We start from the raw sequence: 18951 nt of genomic DNA on the forward strand, positions 1-18951 counted from the left end.
CCACAGCTGCTTAGTTTCCTAGTCTTTGGTTCTCCCCTCCCCCTCTCCCTCTCACTCATTTTGCGGGGGGGATTGAAACCATAACATTATTAAGAAATGATTGTTGAACTCACGGATCATTAGACTTTGGAATAAGAGTGCCAAGCTCCTTGATTCGGTAATTAATATTATACCTTCTTCTTCTTTCAACTATTAAAAAAGAAATATTATTGATTATTCTCATTAAAGTACAATTCATTTTTGGTCAGCTGTAAACTTTCTTAACAATCTTTGAAAAACAATGAGCAAAAAAGTTTCATTTAGTGAAAAGGGTACTTCTCAAAAATAAAAAATTCAAACACATTTTATTCTAAAAGTAAAAATAACAATATTAGAATTGTGAGTCTATTATTCACAATTATTTTAAAACATTTTCTCTCAAAAACAACATTTTTATCATTCTTTGAAATGCAATAATATTCACTCATACAGATATATATGTATTTATATACTCTCCTTTCTCATACACTCCACTGAAAGGCTAACACAAAGTTTGGTACATGGTAGGTATGTGTGCCCAAATAGACTACAACCTCTTTGAGGGCAGGGACCATTTCTTTTGTATCTCCAGAGGCCTTGGCATGTAAAAGGTGCTAAATAAATGTACGCTGATTAGACTATAAATATAGTTTTCTAATTTAACAACTTTCAATAATACATAGAGCAGTGATTCTTAAACTCTGGCATGCATCAGACACACCTGGAGGGATAGTTAAAGTAAATTTGTACCCCGCACCTAGAGATTCTGATTTTAGTAGGACTGGGTTGGGACCCAAGAATTTGCATTTCTAGCAAGTTCCCAGGTGATGCCGATGCTGCTTGTCTAGGGACCACACTTTGAGAACTACTGATATAGGTTTTTATTCAGAGACTGTTTTCTCTGTTTGCATTTCTATGCATCCATTGCTTATGGAAATTTTGTGCATCTAGTAAATGTTCAATAAATGTCAAATAAACAAATAAGTAGAGTTTTCTATATTGACCCTTACCTAAGAGCAGTCTTATAGAGCACAGAGTAGTCCTATATTCCCAGTACTCTATATTCCCAGTATCAGGAACCACAACTTATGCATAATATTGTTTAAGTAGATAACATTTTTAAAGCATTTTAGGGAAATGAAGGAAGTAAAATGTCATGAAGAAGAAGAAAACTATATGTCAAAAACATTAAACCATACGTGCTTCAAAAATAAGATCTGCTACTGGAAATAAGGAAAGTCATGAAAAAAATATCAATTGTCTTGGTGAACCTACTCTACAAAAAAATTTACCATGAATGAACTTGACCTTCAAAAATAATACATTTGGATTCCTCTGAAATTAGGATATAATTGATTCTTGGGAGAGTTTATTTTCCCTCTTTACCAATCCTGTTTTCCTGTGCATGTGATTCAAAAAACTGACACCAAATAAAAAACTGAAAAGAAAATAAACAAAGATAATGCTGATAGGAATACATTTATATTTTACAGTGAGAATTTATTAGTAAGTCTATGTTCACACATACTCACTCCTATATTATAAAACAGACTTTTAAATATAAGATGGAGAGCAGCTAGGAAGGATGTTCACAGTTTTATCTCAAAATAGGAGACTGGTTTAGTCCTATAATGTTTTTTCAAAATCTATTATTTAGATGCACCTTACGTAAAATATCAGAAATTCCTACCCAGCTCTTCTTAGATTGTGCCCAGTAAAACTTTTAATGGCTAATTATGATGAGAAGTTTGGTTCCTCAATGTTTTCATCTCCAGTACTAGTTGTCTGTAAAGGAGTCAAGTTTTAAGAAATTACTAAACTATTTCATGCTACATGTGATTTCACTCTTTACAAAGTTTTTGATATATTCACTCATTCCTGTCCTTACATCCAAGCAAAAGGGGCCTCTTCCCAGACCCCATACTGATGAGGAGCCCCCTTTGCCTTTTCTTACCATACCCATCCACACTGAGCAAGGCAGCCACAGGACAAAGGGATCCCCCTTCTAAACTACATTCTGGGTAATTTGCAACAGGAATATCTTCCCAAACACCCTGAGCCTGTTCAGGCTGCTTCCCAGGTCCATCCTCTGGAGGGAGGATCAGGACACCAAGGTGCTTACCCTAGTCCCATGATGCAGACAAGGGGCAGCTGTTTGCAGAGATATGTATAGAACTTGAATATACAGGATGAGGGTTCCCACTCGTGTTTGAGGCCACTTGCAGCATAGAAATGCAAGTGGCCTCTAGGGGGTAGAGAGAGAAGTGAGATGGGCTGCTGGCTAAAGGCTGGCATTGCCCCACCCTGACATTCCTACTCAGAATTCCAAGGATCTGAGAATTCTTATTTCACACCTGGCCTTCCAATCTTTAGGAAGGATAGAACATACTTAATTTAGCATTTCTAGCTTGAGTTATAGCTTTTAAGTATTTAGACATCTGGTAAGTGGGACTTTATTTGTCCTCCAGCCATGATCCTCACAAATGTTAAGGGATATCCTAGATTCATATTTAAAATGTGATATTAATTTTTTGTAACATTGATATCTCCAAAAAGGAAGATCACTAAGTAAGAGAATCCAAATTAGAAAACACTTTGATAATGGTCATACCAGGCACCTATCATACTTTACATTAAATGACCTGCTATTTAAAGCGCAAACATAGAGGAGAGAAGAAAGGAGCAAGGAAGGTAATAGTTAGCAGACTTAAAACTAAGAGAGAAGCCTTTAGCTCCTTGATGTATTAATTCCTTCTGCCAACAACTAGCTCTGTCTTTCAGGTTCTACTTGTCTCATAAACTGCACCAACACTTATCTGCTCTGCCACTAAGTGATCAGAATCAAATCATTTCCCTCTCCACAATTACTCTAAGGACTGCTATAACCACAGGTCAGCCCTCCCCTCAGTCACACAGTCAACCTACTCTGTGACGTAGGCAGATGCTTCATGAACAGATATATGCAGGTTTCACAGGTACATGTAGAATCAATTTCAACTAACCACATGTAAGGAAATTCCTGGTTTGTTTTAGAACTTTAAAGTTTTTATTTAATTCTATTCTATTCTATTTTTTTCTCATTTTTTGATTTGGCTCCCAGAACAAAAAAGCTTCACACACAATTAGTCAAGCTCACTTAAGACAGTTAAGCATTTGAGACATGACAAAGCACTCTAAAGCTCAACTTGCCCCTCAACAACTTCCCTGGATGCATTTACCCATCTCATGTGACCCATTATCAGAGTCAAATTGACCCCCAGGAAGGCATAAGAGGCCCCTTTTTTGGCAGCAGCCGTGGAATTCAGCAGTACAACATAAGCAATACTTTCAGATAACTTATCATTAGGAAGGGAGGAGCAGATTGACACAGAAAGATAAGAACCTGGAGTCACATTTCTTGCTATTTAAATGGTGGACATTTTCTAAAGTCACTTTAATCTCTTTAAACCTTGGAGTCAATGAGTCACAACTGAGTTCAAACATAACTCAATGTTCACATGCAGTCTTCCTGAGAGAGAGAGAATGATCAAGGAGAGAACTTGAGATGCTGAACTTCATAAAAATGTCTAGATTTTCTGAGAGTTCACATTGTTTAAATTTCCCAACATAGCTCTACCAGTGAGCATGTACACTTACTTTTGGTCATCTGACCTCAAAGTATTTATGGGGCGACAATAAAACATCACACATTTTAACCTTCTGCATTTCCTCTTGCATTAATTAATTTTGTTTCAGAAAAAGGAAAATATACTCACTGAGGTTGTGGTTGTCCTTTTTTTGTCTCTCTTTTGCCAAAGCTCGAGTATCAGTTTCTGATCGAAAGGAAAACAATTGAAACAGTACTTATTTCTACCTTACAATCCTTCCAGTCAACATAATTCAGAAATACTAGCGAAAATACAATATTACTTGCTCCAAGTGGTAAAATATATATATATATATTTTGCAAATATTCAGAAATTTGGAACAGAATGCTCTTTAGTAAGAAGGCAGTGACAAAGCCTACGGGCTTTGAGCAGTAAAACCTGGATTTGTATTCTGGCCCTCCATTTAATAGCCTTGTGGACTGTTACCTAAGTTCTCTGTGTCTCAGGCTTCTTACCTGTAAAACTGATATAATACTTACCTGATAATCACTGTGATGATTAAAATAGGTACAGCACACAGAAAATATTAAACTGCTTAATCATTTTTATTAGTATTGTTCTCAGAATTTTAAGATTATTCAAAATTATTACAACCTAAATTTTTACAGCCTTAATTTTTTATAAAAAATTATGATTTCTACATCCCAAGAATTGGAACTAACTACATTTTTCAGATATTTCTATTGGACAACTCCATACTTTCAGTAAGTGACACTTCATGTGCTATGTAGTTGTGAGCATTTGTGATAGTCAGTCTCCAATATGTCCCACGATGATTCTCACTCATGATATTCACACCTTTGTTAGCTCCTTTCCACACTGAATAAAGCTGACCCGTGAAACTAATAGAATTTTGTGGAAATGATTAGTGTGGCTTCCCAGACTACATCATAAAAGACGTTTTCGGCTTCCCACTTTGGTGTCCCTTGAATTGCTAGTTGTCATGTCATGTGGACACCTGAGCAGCCCTGTGGAGAGGTCAACGTGGTAAAGAACCAAGGCCACTTGCCAACAAGCAGCACTGACTTGGAAGACCTGTGAGTGAACCACCTTGGGAGTGCATCCTCTAGCCCGTCAAGTGGCAAATGTCTGTACCTCTGGCCAACATCTTGACTGCAACCTTATGAGAGACTCTGAGCCGAAACCAGTTTTACAAGTCACTCCTGGAATTTCCAAACCATAGGGATTGTATGAGATAATAAATGTTTATTATTTCAAGCTGTTAAATTTTGAGTAATTTGTTATACAGCAATAGACAATAATACAATGTTCTTTGAATTATTCTAGTTTTAAAATAGAAATACATTTATTTAAATTTAGTTAAGGCTACATTCATTAATTTTAGTCTAAATAATTTGAATGCATAGATATTTTTGAGTTATTGGTTAGACTCCAAGAATGGATATATTGCATTTATTAAAAATGTTTATATTAACTGTATAAAAATATTTAAAGACCAGTGTTTGAGCTCCAAACTAAAAACTTGTTACAGAAATTTCGACTGAGTTTTATTTTATTCTTATGGAGAAACTGACACTGGTCTTGTAAGTCATGAAATCCTTATTTTGATCCACTTCTGCTTCTAATCAGCTGTATGACTTTGGGAAAATAACTCCTCTGACTCTTGATTCCCGCATCAACATATTGGAGGAACTTGACAGTGCCCCTATAATTCCTTTGAGTTGTAACAATTTTGAGATTTACTATTGAAAACTGAGGGGTTTTTACCCACGTGACAAAGTTAAATGTGAATCATGAAATCTATAAAACAAGCTAAAAAGGGGAAAATCTAATTTTCCTTAATCTATTAATCTGTTCTTTTGCAACCATGTTAATAAATTGCATCTATTCAATATCAAAATGAACGTATGTTAAGTGAAGAACTTAGTCAAACTGTCATATACATATGAATAGAGGTTATGTGTATATTCACCCAATTCCTAAAATAATTAATTAATTCAATTGAACTGTAAGTTACGTTAACTTGCGTTTGGTTGTCATAGAGGAAAAAAAGATGGGTTTACTCTCTAAATGTCTCCCATTTTAACTAACTATTTTAATAATATTTTTAAAATCCTCTTTAACTTGGAAATATATGTCACTCATGTCTTATGTAGTTGATTTTTAAAAAGGATAAAACTATAAAAGCAATGTTACCTGTAATTTCTCTTTTCATTGGTAGACTACTTGGACAAGAAGCACTTGTAAGGCCCATATTAATTGGTGAAATTCCCTGCTCACCGCTATACACATCCAAAATACTTCCAGAAAGCTTTAGAGGAAAAAGGAAGAAAAGATCAATCAAATCTTCGTTGGATATTGACGAAGTATTTAGATGTTCATTTTAAATTTACCACTTTATTAATAGTAATTTGTAATAGATAGCATTTTAATTTTAAACAAAAGTGAGTATGCCTTAACTTTGTAAAATCATTGTGGCATGCTTATGGATAAGCTATGTTGAAAAAAGCTGTTTGTATTTAAGCAAAAGGAGAAATTAGTTCACTCACGAAGAAAAATTTTGATTAATATTTACAAAGTTATGGGAATTTGATCCAGCACATTACCCAGTTATAAATGAAAAAGATTAAAAATATCATTTTTGACAAAAATCAATATACATATTAGCAAAGCTGGAAAGTTCATTGCATATCATAAAGTAGGTATAATGGTTGAACATTTTGGAAGCCTTCTTAATACCATCAGTGCTACCAGCAACTCACAGTCAAGAGGTGTTCTACACTGTTAATTAAGTGAAAAACTTTCTTTCCTTCCTGGAAGGCATACTTTTCTCACTGTACACTTAATGTTCTAGATTATTATAAATATCCTAGCTGGTAACCAAAAGTAGTCTAAAATTGCTTTTGCCTCTAGTGGATATAGGGTATGTCTAATTATAGCAACACTGCAATTCTTAAAGTGCTTCTTGGGAACAATTTTTCAGAAAGCTAAGATACTTTATACACAATTTAAAATCATACCAATTTGTTAGTTAAAATGTGCTTATTGATTTGATCTCCCAAGAAAAAAATTTAAATAATATTCATAACTCAAGTTAATATTCATTATTCCAGAACAAGCTACATTTAAAATATAAGATTTGAATGTTTAAAATATTTCCATTCTAAGTATCTTTATTTCATTTCTGGGAAGTCAACCAAGAGCTGAATAAGCAGTATCTTTTTTCTTTCCTAAAGAACTAAAAATAATACAAGTAACCAAGCAAAGCTATAACCAGATTATTATGGAGACTCTAACATCTTATTCCCACTTTTTGTAAAACTCCAATTCAAACTAAGGGAAATTTTTTAATACTTATAAAATCAGACTGAAAATAAATGTGAAGAAAGACTAAAATTAGTTTCTGACATAATAATCTATTAAACTATATAATAATATTGTATATTTCTGAGGGAAAAAAATCATTGAAAATACAGTGGAAATCAGGCTAATATTTAAGTGTATGTGCATATCAATAAGGACATTATAGATTGCATATGGTATTCTGATGTATGTTTTCATATATTGGTTCTTCTCATTATTTACTCTATTTGGACTCCTCATCTTTATTTTATATAAATTCATTGTTTTAAAATGTATTTTTGCTTCTTGGACCTTAGAAGGGAGCGCCTTAAGTGGGATATTTAATCCCTCTCAATTTCCTCATCTGAAAAATAGGGACAGAGACAAAGTTGACCAAATTGGATAGATGATGAGTATTAGTATCAGTACAACACAATTAGGAAGAAATCCTAAAAGCAGATATTTCCCTAACATGTGAGTCATTTAGTTATATTGGTAAAATTTAAAAGTTTCCAAGATCTTTTTTGAAAACCCTGTTGGTTATAAGCTGGGGCATCACCAACCTGAATTGTACATATCCACTGTGCCTTTGAGAAACGTAATGGACATGCTGAACAAAAAGACAGGCAGTGAGGGAGAAGGAAGGGGGAAAGAACTAGGAAAAGGGCACTTTTCTCTGAACAGTTTGAATTCCGATGGATTTCAATGCAGCAGTAGCAAATAGCAGAAATGTGTGAGAAGAAAAGGAGCCATATTACATATACACTGCAACAATAAAGTGATAGATTCCTAACTATAGCATCTCACTGGGTCCATATTACCTCATCAGACTGTACCCAATGCATTTTTCCTTAGAAATGGGTCTGGAATTCTGAAAATGAATCTAATCCTGCTTAACTGTGGGTATATTACATCCTCTCCTGACCTTGGTTATTGTCTAATTTATGCCCTGAAGCACAATGATTAATATCCTGTTTAATTTTATGCTGTAGGCACTACTCTATTTCATGTAAATGGCTAATCACTTTTTGAATATCATTAAACAACTGGTTTCAATTTCAAAGTATGTAATACATCTCACATAATCTAAAGAGCCTTTTCTCCATTAAAAGATATAAGGGTACAGTGTTAGTGAAAATTTAAAGATTACATAGACATTGGAAAAGGCTTACAAAGCAAAATTATAACTACTTTTTTTAAAGGTGTAAGTTACTTAGGTATTAAGGTCTAAGTCTTAGCTTTATTTTATAGAGTAGTAGGCAACTGGATAGATATTTTATGAAGAAGTATTTATTATTCTAGTTAAAACACAGGTTACTTTTTCAGAAAAGCAAAATCATTGACATAACAATAGGGAAATGTTATTATTAGAAATAAACTCACAAATTTTAAAGACATCTAATAGAGAATTTATTATAAAATATTTTCAACAAGGTAAAACATACTCATCAAGACAATTCTTCTTTCCAGCAGAAAAAAGTGAACTCCTGATCTAAGAAGTTGCTTTGAAGTGAGAAGTGATTGGCAGTGGTTCCTGATGTCCAAGATTCTCTACCCTAGATTTTAGTCACATCTCATTACTAAGATCATAGAGACTTAAGTGGACTGAGAACTGGCCTTTCCACACATACGCTACCTTTCAGAATAGCCAATATCCCCTAAAGAAAATTAGCTCACAGGTCAATATATCAAAACGTTAGAGAAAAATGACTATTTTAAAAGTTAAACAATATGGAGTGTTAGAAATAACATCAAAAGCAAAAATTTTAGAAATAAAAAGTAAAAGATCACATGAAACCAAGTTTTTAAAATTGACTTAGTGTACATTCTAAACGAAATAAAGATATTTGTAATATCTTTATAATATAAAATAACTTGTAATAATTTATAATATAAAATAATAACAAGAAAGCATAACATGGCTGAAGTGATGAAGCAGAAATAGGAGCCATGAAAATATAATACTTGAACAAAAGAAAACTATGGAAAAACAGCATAATGCATACACTTAGAAAGAAATAAAGGAATTACCAAATTAAAGTAATCTCTCAGGAGGGTGATGAAAAGAACCAAGAAACAAAACATATGAAAGAAAATCTAATTAGTATGTAGGATAGAATTATTAAACCTACAATACAGACAGGTATTAGGACTCTCAGAGAGAAAGAATAAATAAAACTGGAAGGAAGAAAAAATTTTAAGAAATAATGGAGATGCATTTCCTAGAATTAACACTAAATAAAAGACCAGAAAGTCTTTTATTTTATCTCATCTTATTTCATCATTGTTTTATTTTGATTTAAAAATCAAAGGGCCTATAGAATATCAAAGAAGAAAAACCTACACTCAGACACATTACAGTGAAATTTAAAAGTATACAATGACAAAGAGAAAGATCGAAAAGCCTAAAGAGAAAAAGAGAAGATTATGCTCAAAGGAACAAGAATATGATTAACATAAAATTTTTCAATAGCAAAATGGATGAAAGAAGAAAGTGAATCAGTATTTTTCAAATGTTTAAAGAAAAGGACTTAAAATACAGAGTTTTATATCCAGCCCAAATATCATCCACATATGAGGCCATGATGAAAAATATTCTTAGAGGTATAAAATGCTTAAGAATATTTACCCTCAAAGACTAACACTGAAAACAGTTTTGGATGAAGTAAATATGATATAATAAAATATGTCATAAAAAATAATCAAATATCTTGGTAAAGTGGTTGTAGTTTAAAAAAGAAGAAGGGAATCAAAATCAAAGATAAAATGAAATGTATAACCATATAACTCAGTATTAAAGTCTAGATAATATCAGTATGATTGGATTGGAGTAGTAAAAAAGCCAATGGATGTGAAAGTGGTAAAAAAAAAAAAGTACTAAAGAAAAACATATTAAAATATAGGACTCAGTTAAATAATAAAATAAGATGAGAGAAACAGATGAAAATATATCAATAAGAATAATCAATGTAAATAGGTCAAACTCCTCAGCTAAAAGGTTGACAGTTTGGTTAAAAAGACAGTATTTAGATCTATATAGCTTACAAGAGACACAGCTACATTGCAAAAGGACACAAAAGATTGAAAGTTAAAAGATGGGAAAAGATATGTCCAGCAAATTATAACCATAGGAAACCAATGAACTACATTAATATCAGAGAAAATAGGCTTTAAAATTAGAAAAATTAGGGCTAGAGAGAGTCACTGTCTAATAATAAAGAATTCAATTATCCAAAAAGGCACAGCAATTATGAGCAGGCTTGTACCTAATAGAATAACCTCAAAATATGAAACAAAATGTTTGTAACTACAAGGAAAAATTAATAAATCCATCAACGTATTGGGAGAGTTCAACACATTTCTCCCTGTTTTTTGAAAAGTCAAGTAGACAAAAATAATCAGTAATGTTCTAGATGTGAACAATAAAAGTAAAGTCTTGGCCTCATACATGTATATAGTTCTACATCTACAAATTAGAGAACACACCGTTTTCCAAGTACATATGGAACGTACATAAATATTGATCATGTACTCAGAAAAAATACTAAAACCACCCCCCCCAAAAAAAACTTCAAACATTTCATAGAGTCCTTGATTTCCTATATATTTAGAAATTCTTAACTGACTCAAGAGTAAAGAGCAAATCATACTGGAATTTAAAAATAAATGAAAGATACTGAAAACACACATTAAGAAACTTCTGGAATATGGCAAAGTAATGCTTTGAAGGAAATTTATACCCTTAAATATGAGAAAAATAGATAAAAATTTGAAATTTGATAAACTAAGTAAACTTCTCAAGAAGTTAGAAGAATAACCAAATAAACCCAAAGCAAGTAGAACAGATAGTAATATAAGATCATAAATCAGTGAAAAACAAAACAATGCAAAAGACAAGTTTTGTTTTGTTTTTTCAGTTAACAAACTTGGCATGCCTCTTACAAGACTGATTAAAAAGAATGAAGTCTAAACAAATGATATCTTAAATGAAAGGAGGATATAACCACTGTACAAGTTGAGATTTATAAGTTTTTTTCCTCAAGGATCAGGAACAAACAAGACTGGGATACCACCCACTTTCTTTCACCACTTCTTTTTAACATAGTGTTGGAAGTCTTAGCCAGAGCAATTAGTCATGGAAAAGAAAGTCATCCAAATTGGAAAAGAGTAAGTAAAATGATTTTGTTCACAGATGATATGATCCTATATGTAGAAAATCATGAGGCTACACACACACACACACACACACACACACAAGTATGAAAGCTAATAAATGAATTCAACAAAGTTGCAGGATACAAAATCAACATGCAAAAATATGTTGTATCTTTACACACTAAAAAAGAACAATCTGAAAAGGATATTAAGAAGTCAATTCCATTTACAATAACATCAAACAGAATAAAATATTTGGGAATAAATTTACCCAAGGAGGAAAAGACTTAGACACTGAAAACTAAAAAACATTGCTTAAAGAAATTAAAGAAGATATAAATAAATGGAAAGATATCCCATGTTTTTTGATGAGAAGACTTAATATTGTTAAGATGACAGTTCTACCCAGAGCAATCTACAGATGCAATCCAAACCCTATTAAAATCCTAACAGTGGTTTTTGCAGAAATAGAAAAACCCATATTAAAACTCATATGGAATCTCAAGGGACCCTGAATAGCAAAAACAATCTTGAAAGAGAACAAAGTTGGAGGACTCAAATTTCCATATTTCAAAGCTCACTACAAAGCAACAATAATCAAAGCAGTGTGGTACTGACATGAAGACAGACATACAGAGTGGAATAGAGAGCCCAGAAATTATTCCTCAAATATATGGTCAAACGATTTTTGACAAGAGTGCCAAGACCAAGACAGTTTTTTCAACAAACGATCTTGAGAAACTAGATAGCCACATGCAGAAGGTGAGGTTGGATTCTTACACCATAAACAAAAGTTTCTCAAAATGGATCAACAACTTAAACATAAGAGTTAAGGCTATAACACTCCTAGAAGAAAAGATGAGGGAAAATCTTCATGATATTGGGTTTGGTGATGATTTTTTGGATATGATACCAAAATTACAGGCAACAACCACAACCAAAACAGATAAATTGGACTTCATCAAAATTTAAAACTTTTGTACATCAAAGGACACTATCAAGAGAGTGAAAGGACAACTCAAAAAATGGGAGAAATTACTTGCAAATCACATATCTGTTCAGAGGTTAATATCTAGACTACATAAAATAAACTCCTATGACTCACAAAAACAACAACAAAAACAATCCAATCTAAAAAATAAGCAAAGAACTTGAATAGACGTTTCTCTGAAAAAGATACACAAATGACCAATAAGGACATTGAAAGATACTCAACATCATTAGTCATTAGGGAAATATAAATCAATACCACAATGTTTTACAACTTCACACTCATTAAGATGACTATTATTAAAAGAAAGGAAAACATGTTGGTGAGGCTATGGAAAAAATGTTACCCTTGTGCATTGCCGCTGAGAATGTGAAATGATACAGCCACTGTGGAAAGCAGTATGACAGTTCTTCAAAAGTTAAACATATAATTAGCATATGACCAACAATTTCTCACCTCTAGGTATATACCAGTAAGAGTTGAAAGCAGATACTCAAACAGATATTTGCACACCAATGTCCATAGAAGCATTAAAGAGCCAAAGGGTAGAAACAATCCAAATGCCCATCAATAGATGAATGGATAAATAAAACGTGGTATATGCATATAATGGGATATTATTCAGCCATAAAAGGTAATGGAGTACTGATACATGTTACAACATGTATGAATCTTGAAAACATTATGCTAAGTGAAATAAGCCGATAGAAAAGGACAAATATTGTATGATTCCACTTACATGAGGTACCTAGAATAGTCAAATTTATACAGACAGAAAGGAGAATAGAGGTTACTAAGGGCTGGAGGTAAGGGAAAATGGGGAGTTATTGTTTAATGGGTTCAGGGTTTCTGTTTGGAAGAATGAAAAAGCTCTGGGAATGTATAGTGGTAATGGTTGCACAAGATTGTGAATCTATGTTATGCCACTGAATTGTACACTTTAAAATGCTTATAATGGCAATTTTTATGTTATACATGTTTTACCACAATAAAAAAGATAATAACAGAGATTACCTATAATAATTTTCCAATGACTGTGACTGCTTAGGAAAAATACATAAATTTCTAGAAAAGTATTATTTGGCAGAACTTACTACACAAGTAATTAATAGTCTTGAATAGTCATATGATTACTGAAGAAATCAAAACAAGCTTTAAACATATTACACAAGAAAATATCTGGACTAGACAGTTTTATGGGCAAAAGTGTCACATTTTCAAGAAACATACCATCTCAATTTTGTACAAACATTTCCAGACAACAGAGACAAGAGAGAATACGTTCCAATTCATTGAGACTGAAACCATATGAAAACATTATGAAAAACAAATATTATAGACCCATTTCATTCATTACTATAAATCTTAAGCAAAATATTATTAGTAATTTGAATTCAAGAGAATATAAACAAGGTAACTTACCATAATCAAGTTGGATTTCCCATAAATATATTTTATGACGTTAAAAAAGAAAAAGAAACTCTATGATCATCTCAATAGATTTAAGAAAAGTATCTGATAAAATTCAATCCCATTTATTATAAAATTCTTAGTTTGTGAGAGGACAATAACTTTCAATAATAGAAAAATATAGCTTTGCCTGTGTTTAAAATCAGTGCTTCCCTATGAGAAAATAAAATCTGGGTCCAAAATTATTGTACAAATGTTCATATAACCATTTACTCTCAGGCCAAATACAGTAAAGGGCAGCATAAATGATCTGACCTAAATTCCACATATGTTTTTTCTGACTGTTTTGGCCTCTTCCTTCTCCATGTACTAGGTCCAATCTATTACTCAGTTATGACATTTTTTTCTTTTAAATCATTGGTCAGTTTAAATTTTCTTCCCTATCCTTGTATCTCAAGATCCTCAGGGTCTTCAGCCTAAATTATGTCCCTCCCTCCAGTAGCCCTCCAGCCCTCTCAGTTAGTTTCCAACTGCTCCTCTCAAACCAACTCATGTTTTAAAAAATACAACTTTCTTCTGATCTCTCCCAGCTCAAAAACCTAAAATTTAAACCTCTCCCCTTTAACTCATATATTAAGTTCAAACCCTTGTGTCCAGCTTTCAAAATCTCATTAAACGGTCCCACATTATCTGGTCAACATTATTTCCCACTACTCTCAAGTTCTGAAAGATTTCTCATCACCACATACACATATGTAGACTATGTCACAGCTTGCAAAAATAGATCTCCCATTCCAGCGGGAGGGAAGAGGCAAGAGGATAGAATGTTGCCAAACGGAACCTATGAATCCGCATATGGAGAATTTTTAAAAGATAATAAAATACAAGCAATATCATAATATATATATATGCAACGTCATAGATAGTTGAGTATTTATTATATGCCAGATATTCAGATAAGCATGTTTCATAGTAATAACAAATAACAGCTTCTCAGTTAATCTTTATAATAACTTTGTGAGTGAAGTCTCATAGTTCCCATTTTAAATATAAATAATTAAAACTCTGAAAAATTAAGTACTTATCTCAAGATCATACAGTTGTAATAAATAGAAGACTTGAGATTAAAACCTAGGTCCGTATAACACAGAGGCTGGATTCTTTACTACCTATCCTATTGTGGAAGGGCGCTTGCCTTAACACTTTTAACGGTAAGAAGTGTTTTGAAAACTCAAAAAAGTTGGAGGCCATTGGAGAATTATTTTCTCAGTTTTATTCTTTCCCACTGCTATTTTCTGCACCTCAAATGTCTTCAAGCTTTCTTTAACTATCAAACTACAACCTACTCTCTAAGGCTCAACTTAAGGTCCAAACCATCTCCAACACTCTCCCTACGGCAACCTGGCTTAATTTTTTTCTTCACCAAAACGCTATAGTACGAGGAAACTTGACCACAAATTCAATAATTTAATTCATTTTTATTGTTTTACTCCTCTTCATTTATATTCACTCAGCAAGACAGAGGGTACTATAGTACCCAGGAACACTCATCATGTTTCTGAAAACTTATTATGTAAAACCCTGAGAATTTCCTGGAGATACATACATGTGTATTTGTGTATATGCATACATACATATAATATGCATATATGTATTATGTATATTATATATGGGTGTTTGTGTGTGTGTGGTGTGTGTGTGATGTATCTATCTCCCAGATAATCTCATTATAAATGCAAAAAAGGAAATAAAATCATATATATATATATATACATATATTTCCAGACAATTTTTCAGTATAGAGACTAAAAGAAGAAAAATTTCTAAACCCATACATAGATGTGTATGTGTGATATCTATATGTCTATATCTATATCAAATATTTAGTGTGAGTTTCATGGGAAAGTGAGGGGATTTTGAGTTGTTTGGATCCTCTATTTTGCTTTTCTCTGAAGACATTTACTGTGAATGCAAAATGGCAAAACTGAGCTTGAGACTATTAGATAGAATAACTGTAGGCATAGAAAGAAGATAAACTTCAGGAATAAAGAGTGAGCACTGTAGGACAGCATATATCACACAATGTAAGCACACATAAAAACTGGCATTTAAGAGAATATTTTCTTTCCTTTTGTGTATTTATTCATTTAAACATAGTAAACTAGATTTTTCCAGTTTTAGGACATGTACAATTGATCTTCCCCTAAGTTTATTTTATTTGCTGAAGCAGGGCTATGAGGTTTGAATGATAAACATTGAAAAGAGAAGTCCCACTGAGTTATTTTTTTTTCGTTCTATTATAAGTGAATAAAAATAATATGTTGGGCGGGAGTGGGAGATTCCTGTCCTTGACCAGCTGGTTCATAAAGCAAATAGAAAAGATAAAATACAAAACAGAGAATGGTAACAAAATAAATGCTTTTGCATCATACACTTTATATATATATAATCTGTTTAGTACTAAATGTAAACGCTGCAACAAATAATTAGTAGAACCTTCACTTTTTGATAAAAAGGTCATAATATAACATAATTTTTAACAATTTTTTAACTAAATAGACTATAAAAATATTTTTACTGTAGCCAAAGCATTAAAAATTATCTTGTAAGTACACAAGCTTGTCAGTACAGCAGATTATATGTTACACTTTTCAATGCTCAACTTCTACATACCTTATTTTATTGACTATTAGTTTATAAAGTTTAAATTCAGTATTTAAGGTGGTTTCATCTCCAAACATTGAAAGAATTCCAAAATGCACTTGCTCACCAGTTTTAACTTTGAAGTGTCTATAACCTTCACAATAGCAATGGTTTTCTCTTTCTCCTTCATCATTTTCTTTTCCTTACACTTGCAAGCAATAACTGGGAGAGCTGTGCAGAAACTTCTAAGGTGAACTTTGGCTCTTCCTTGGACTTTAAGTCTAATCTGCTCTAGATTGTGATTGACAAAAGCTTGCTTGTTGGTGTTATGCAGTCCTTTCAAGTTCCAACCAAGCACAGGGGGTTGTTAATATTTACTCAGTCCTTGTCTCTGAAATAGTCTTGAACTATAACAGTATACTGAGATTGTCAAATGCCACCAGCATCTACAGACACTTGATTGAAAAATACCCATCTATAATAAAAGAAATAAGTTACTGTGCACAACCACATCTCTGAAAGGGAGAGGTGAAACTAAGACTAAAGGGTAGAAATTATAGGGAGACAGATTTAAACTCAGAGGCTAAACAATCCTTTGGCTGGAATGTGACAGAGGATCGGATCAGGCTAAGGTCCCTTCAGATTCCAAGATTCTACAATTCTATGAAATGGCTTCCTTCTGAGGCTGCTAGCACAGCAGATTGGGTAAGATTGTTGCATTTGGTGTCATACAGGATTGGATTCAAACCCCTCTCCTGCCATTCACTAACTATATGAACTTGAGTGAGTTACTGAACTTCTCTAAGCCTCTTTCCTCATTTGTAAAATGATAATCCGTAATAATAGTCTCTATCTCATATGTTTGTTGTGGTGATTAAATTTTCATGAAAAGTGTTTTGCACAATCCTTGTCACATAGCAAGTACCCAAGGCATAGTAGCTATTATTATTGTTGTTATCCTTATTGCTGCTGATTTTAGCCATTAAAAAATTTCCTAAATGGTAATGTATAATGGGAACAATTTTTAAAAATATTGTGTGTGAATTTTAAAGTATTTATTTCATATGCATTTGCTGAGCACCTGTGATGTGCTAGGCATTTGTGCTGGGTGCTGAGAATAAAATAATGAACAGGTCACTCTTTTAGGCTTTAGGGACACAGCAGTGAACAAGACAGACAAGATCACCAGCTTGCAGGAGTTTACATTTTAAGGGTGGGAGCACACAATAAATAGGTAAATAAAATAAAAAACAAGATAATTTTTGTAACTCTAATCCTAAGTGTCCCAGGGAATTAAATAAGATATTGATTTAGGAAGTGTGGGATGGGGTCTTTCAAATAGGGTGATTGTGGAAGACCTCTCTGACAAGTTGATATTGACTAAAGATCTGAGGCATAAAGAGATAGTCACGCAAAGATCTGGGACAAAATCATTCCAAGCCCAAAAAAGGAAATTCAATGGTCCTAAAATGATAATATGCATGTCATATTCAAGGAGTAGGAAGAAGGCTATCAAGACCAGAGCCTAAAGTTAAAGGGAAGTGCTGACTATGGTAAAGTGTCCTGGTTATATTCTGAGGATTTCAGGAAGTTAATAGAATGCTCAGCAATCAGAGAAACAGGATCTGATTTTTGCTTTGTGAAGATCATTCTGGCTGCTGTGTGATCAACAGCGGTAAGGGGGAAAGAAGTAGCAGAGAGGTTAGTTCTGAAGTTCAAGTGAGAGATGATGATAGCCTGGAAAAGGGTTTTAGTAGAGGAGCTGAAAAGCTGTGAGATTCAGGAAATCTTGGACGCTGAGTAGGAGGGCATACTGATAAATGTGGTTGTGTGGAAGTAAGAGAGAGAAGAAGAATGACTTTTTTGGGGGGGTGTTGGTTCTAGATGGATAAGGACGGGGACAAAAACTTCTTTTCAGTCAGATTAGGTTTGAGATGTCTGTTGGAAGCACAAAAGATGTTAGGGTAGCAGTAAGACATAGGAATCTAGCATTAGGGGAGAGAGCTAGGCTGGAGAAGGGTTGAGATCACCAACAGAATGTATAGATATGTGAGAAAAGAGGACTGAAGTCTAAGCCTGGGAGCACTTTAGCATGTAGATGTCTATTAGAAGAGAAAAACCAGTAAGGTGGGTGAAAAGCCAAAAAATATGGTGCTACAGAATCCCAGATAATACTTCAAGAAGGAAGGAGTGGTCAACCATGGCTAATGCCACAGGGAAACCAAGCCTGGTGAGAATGGAGAATTTACTATTGGCTTCGGTATTGGTTGGTTTTAAGAGCTCTTTTAGAATTGTAAGGGCAACAGCTGTATTGGAGAGTAGAGAGTGGGAGGTAAGGAAATGGAAGCAGAGAGAGTTTTGAGGGGTAGGGAGTCAGGAAATGGTGTGGTAGCTGGAGAGGAATTGCATTCAAAGGGAGTTGTTTGATTTGGTTTTATTTTGGGGGAATCTTAGTAAAAACAAGTGTAATGCTGATATTTATAATTCAATACATCAAAATAGACTGATGATATAGGAGGAGTTGCTATTTAGAGAGGGAAAGTGCTTGAGAAGGTAAGAATTTGTGAGATCTAGGACACAAGTAGTTGGGCTGGCTTCAGATTATGAGCTGGGACAATTCTATTCTAATAAAAGGGATGGCAGAGAAAATCAAAACAGATGCAGGTGGTCTTATAGAATTTGTGACGCAAAGCTAACAAGTAAGTTCTAATCTGCATATATTTTCTTTCTGAAGTGTGTTGTGAAAGAGAAATCAGCTAGAAAATGGAGAATGGATGGGGAATG

General features: G+C 33.3%; 1 protein-coding gene across 3 annotated transcripts in view; it reads right to left on the reverse strand.

The window, feature by feature from the left end:
- The window catches only part of TFEC (transcription factor EC), a 141952-nt gene that overhangs the window by 7831 nt on the left and 115170 nt on the right, over nt 1-18951 (reverse strand). For 2 of the 3 annotated variants that reach the window (XM_068550060.1, XM_068550061.1), the window contains 3 exons: nt 5823-5937; nt 3774-3830; nt 114-189 (listed from right to left, as the gene is read on the reverse strand). In XM_068550060.1, the coding sequence (XP_068406161.1) occupies nt 114-189; nt 3774-3830; nt 5823-5937 (248 nt within the window). Of the gene's footprint in view, nt 1-113; nt 190-3773; nt 3831-5822; nt 5938-16294; nt 16365-18951 lie in introns of those variants that run through there. The other variant, XM_068550062.1, reaches the window with a different exon arrangement.

Source organism: Eschrichtius robustus, chromosome 8, assembly GCF_028021215.1.
Source record: "Eschrichtius robustus isolate mEscRob2 chromosome 8, mEscRob2.pri, whole genome shotgun sequence".
NCBI classification, from domain to species: Eukaryota; Metazoa; Chordata; class Mammalia; order Artiodactyla; family Eschrichtiidae; genus Eschrichtius; species Eschrichtius robustus.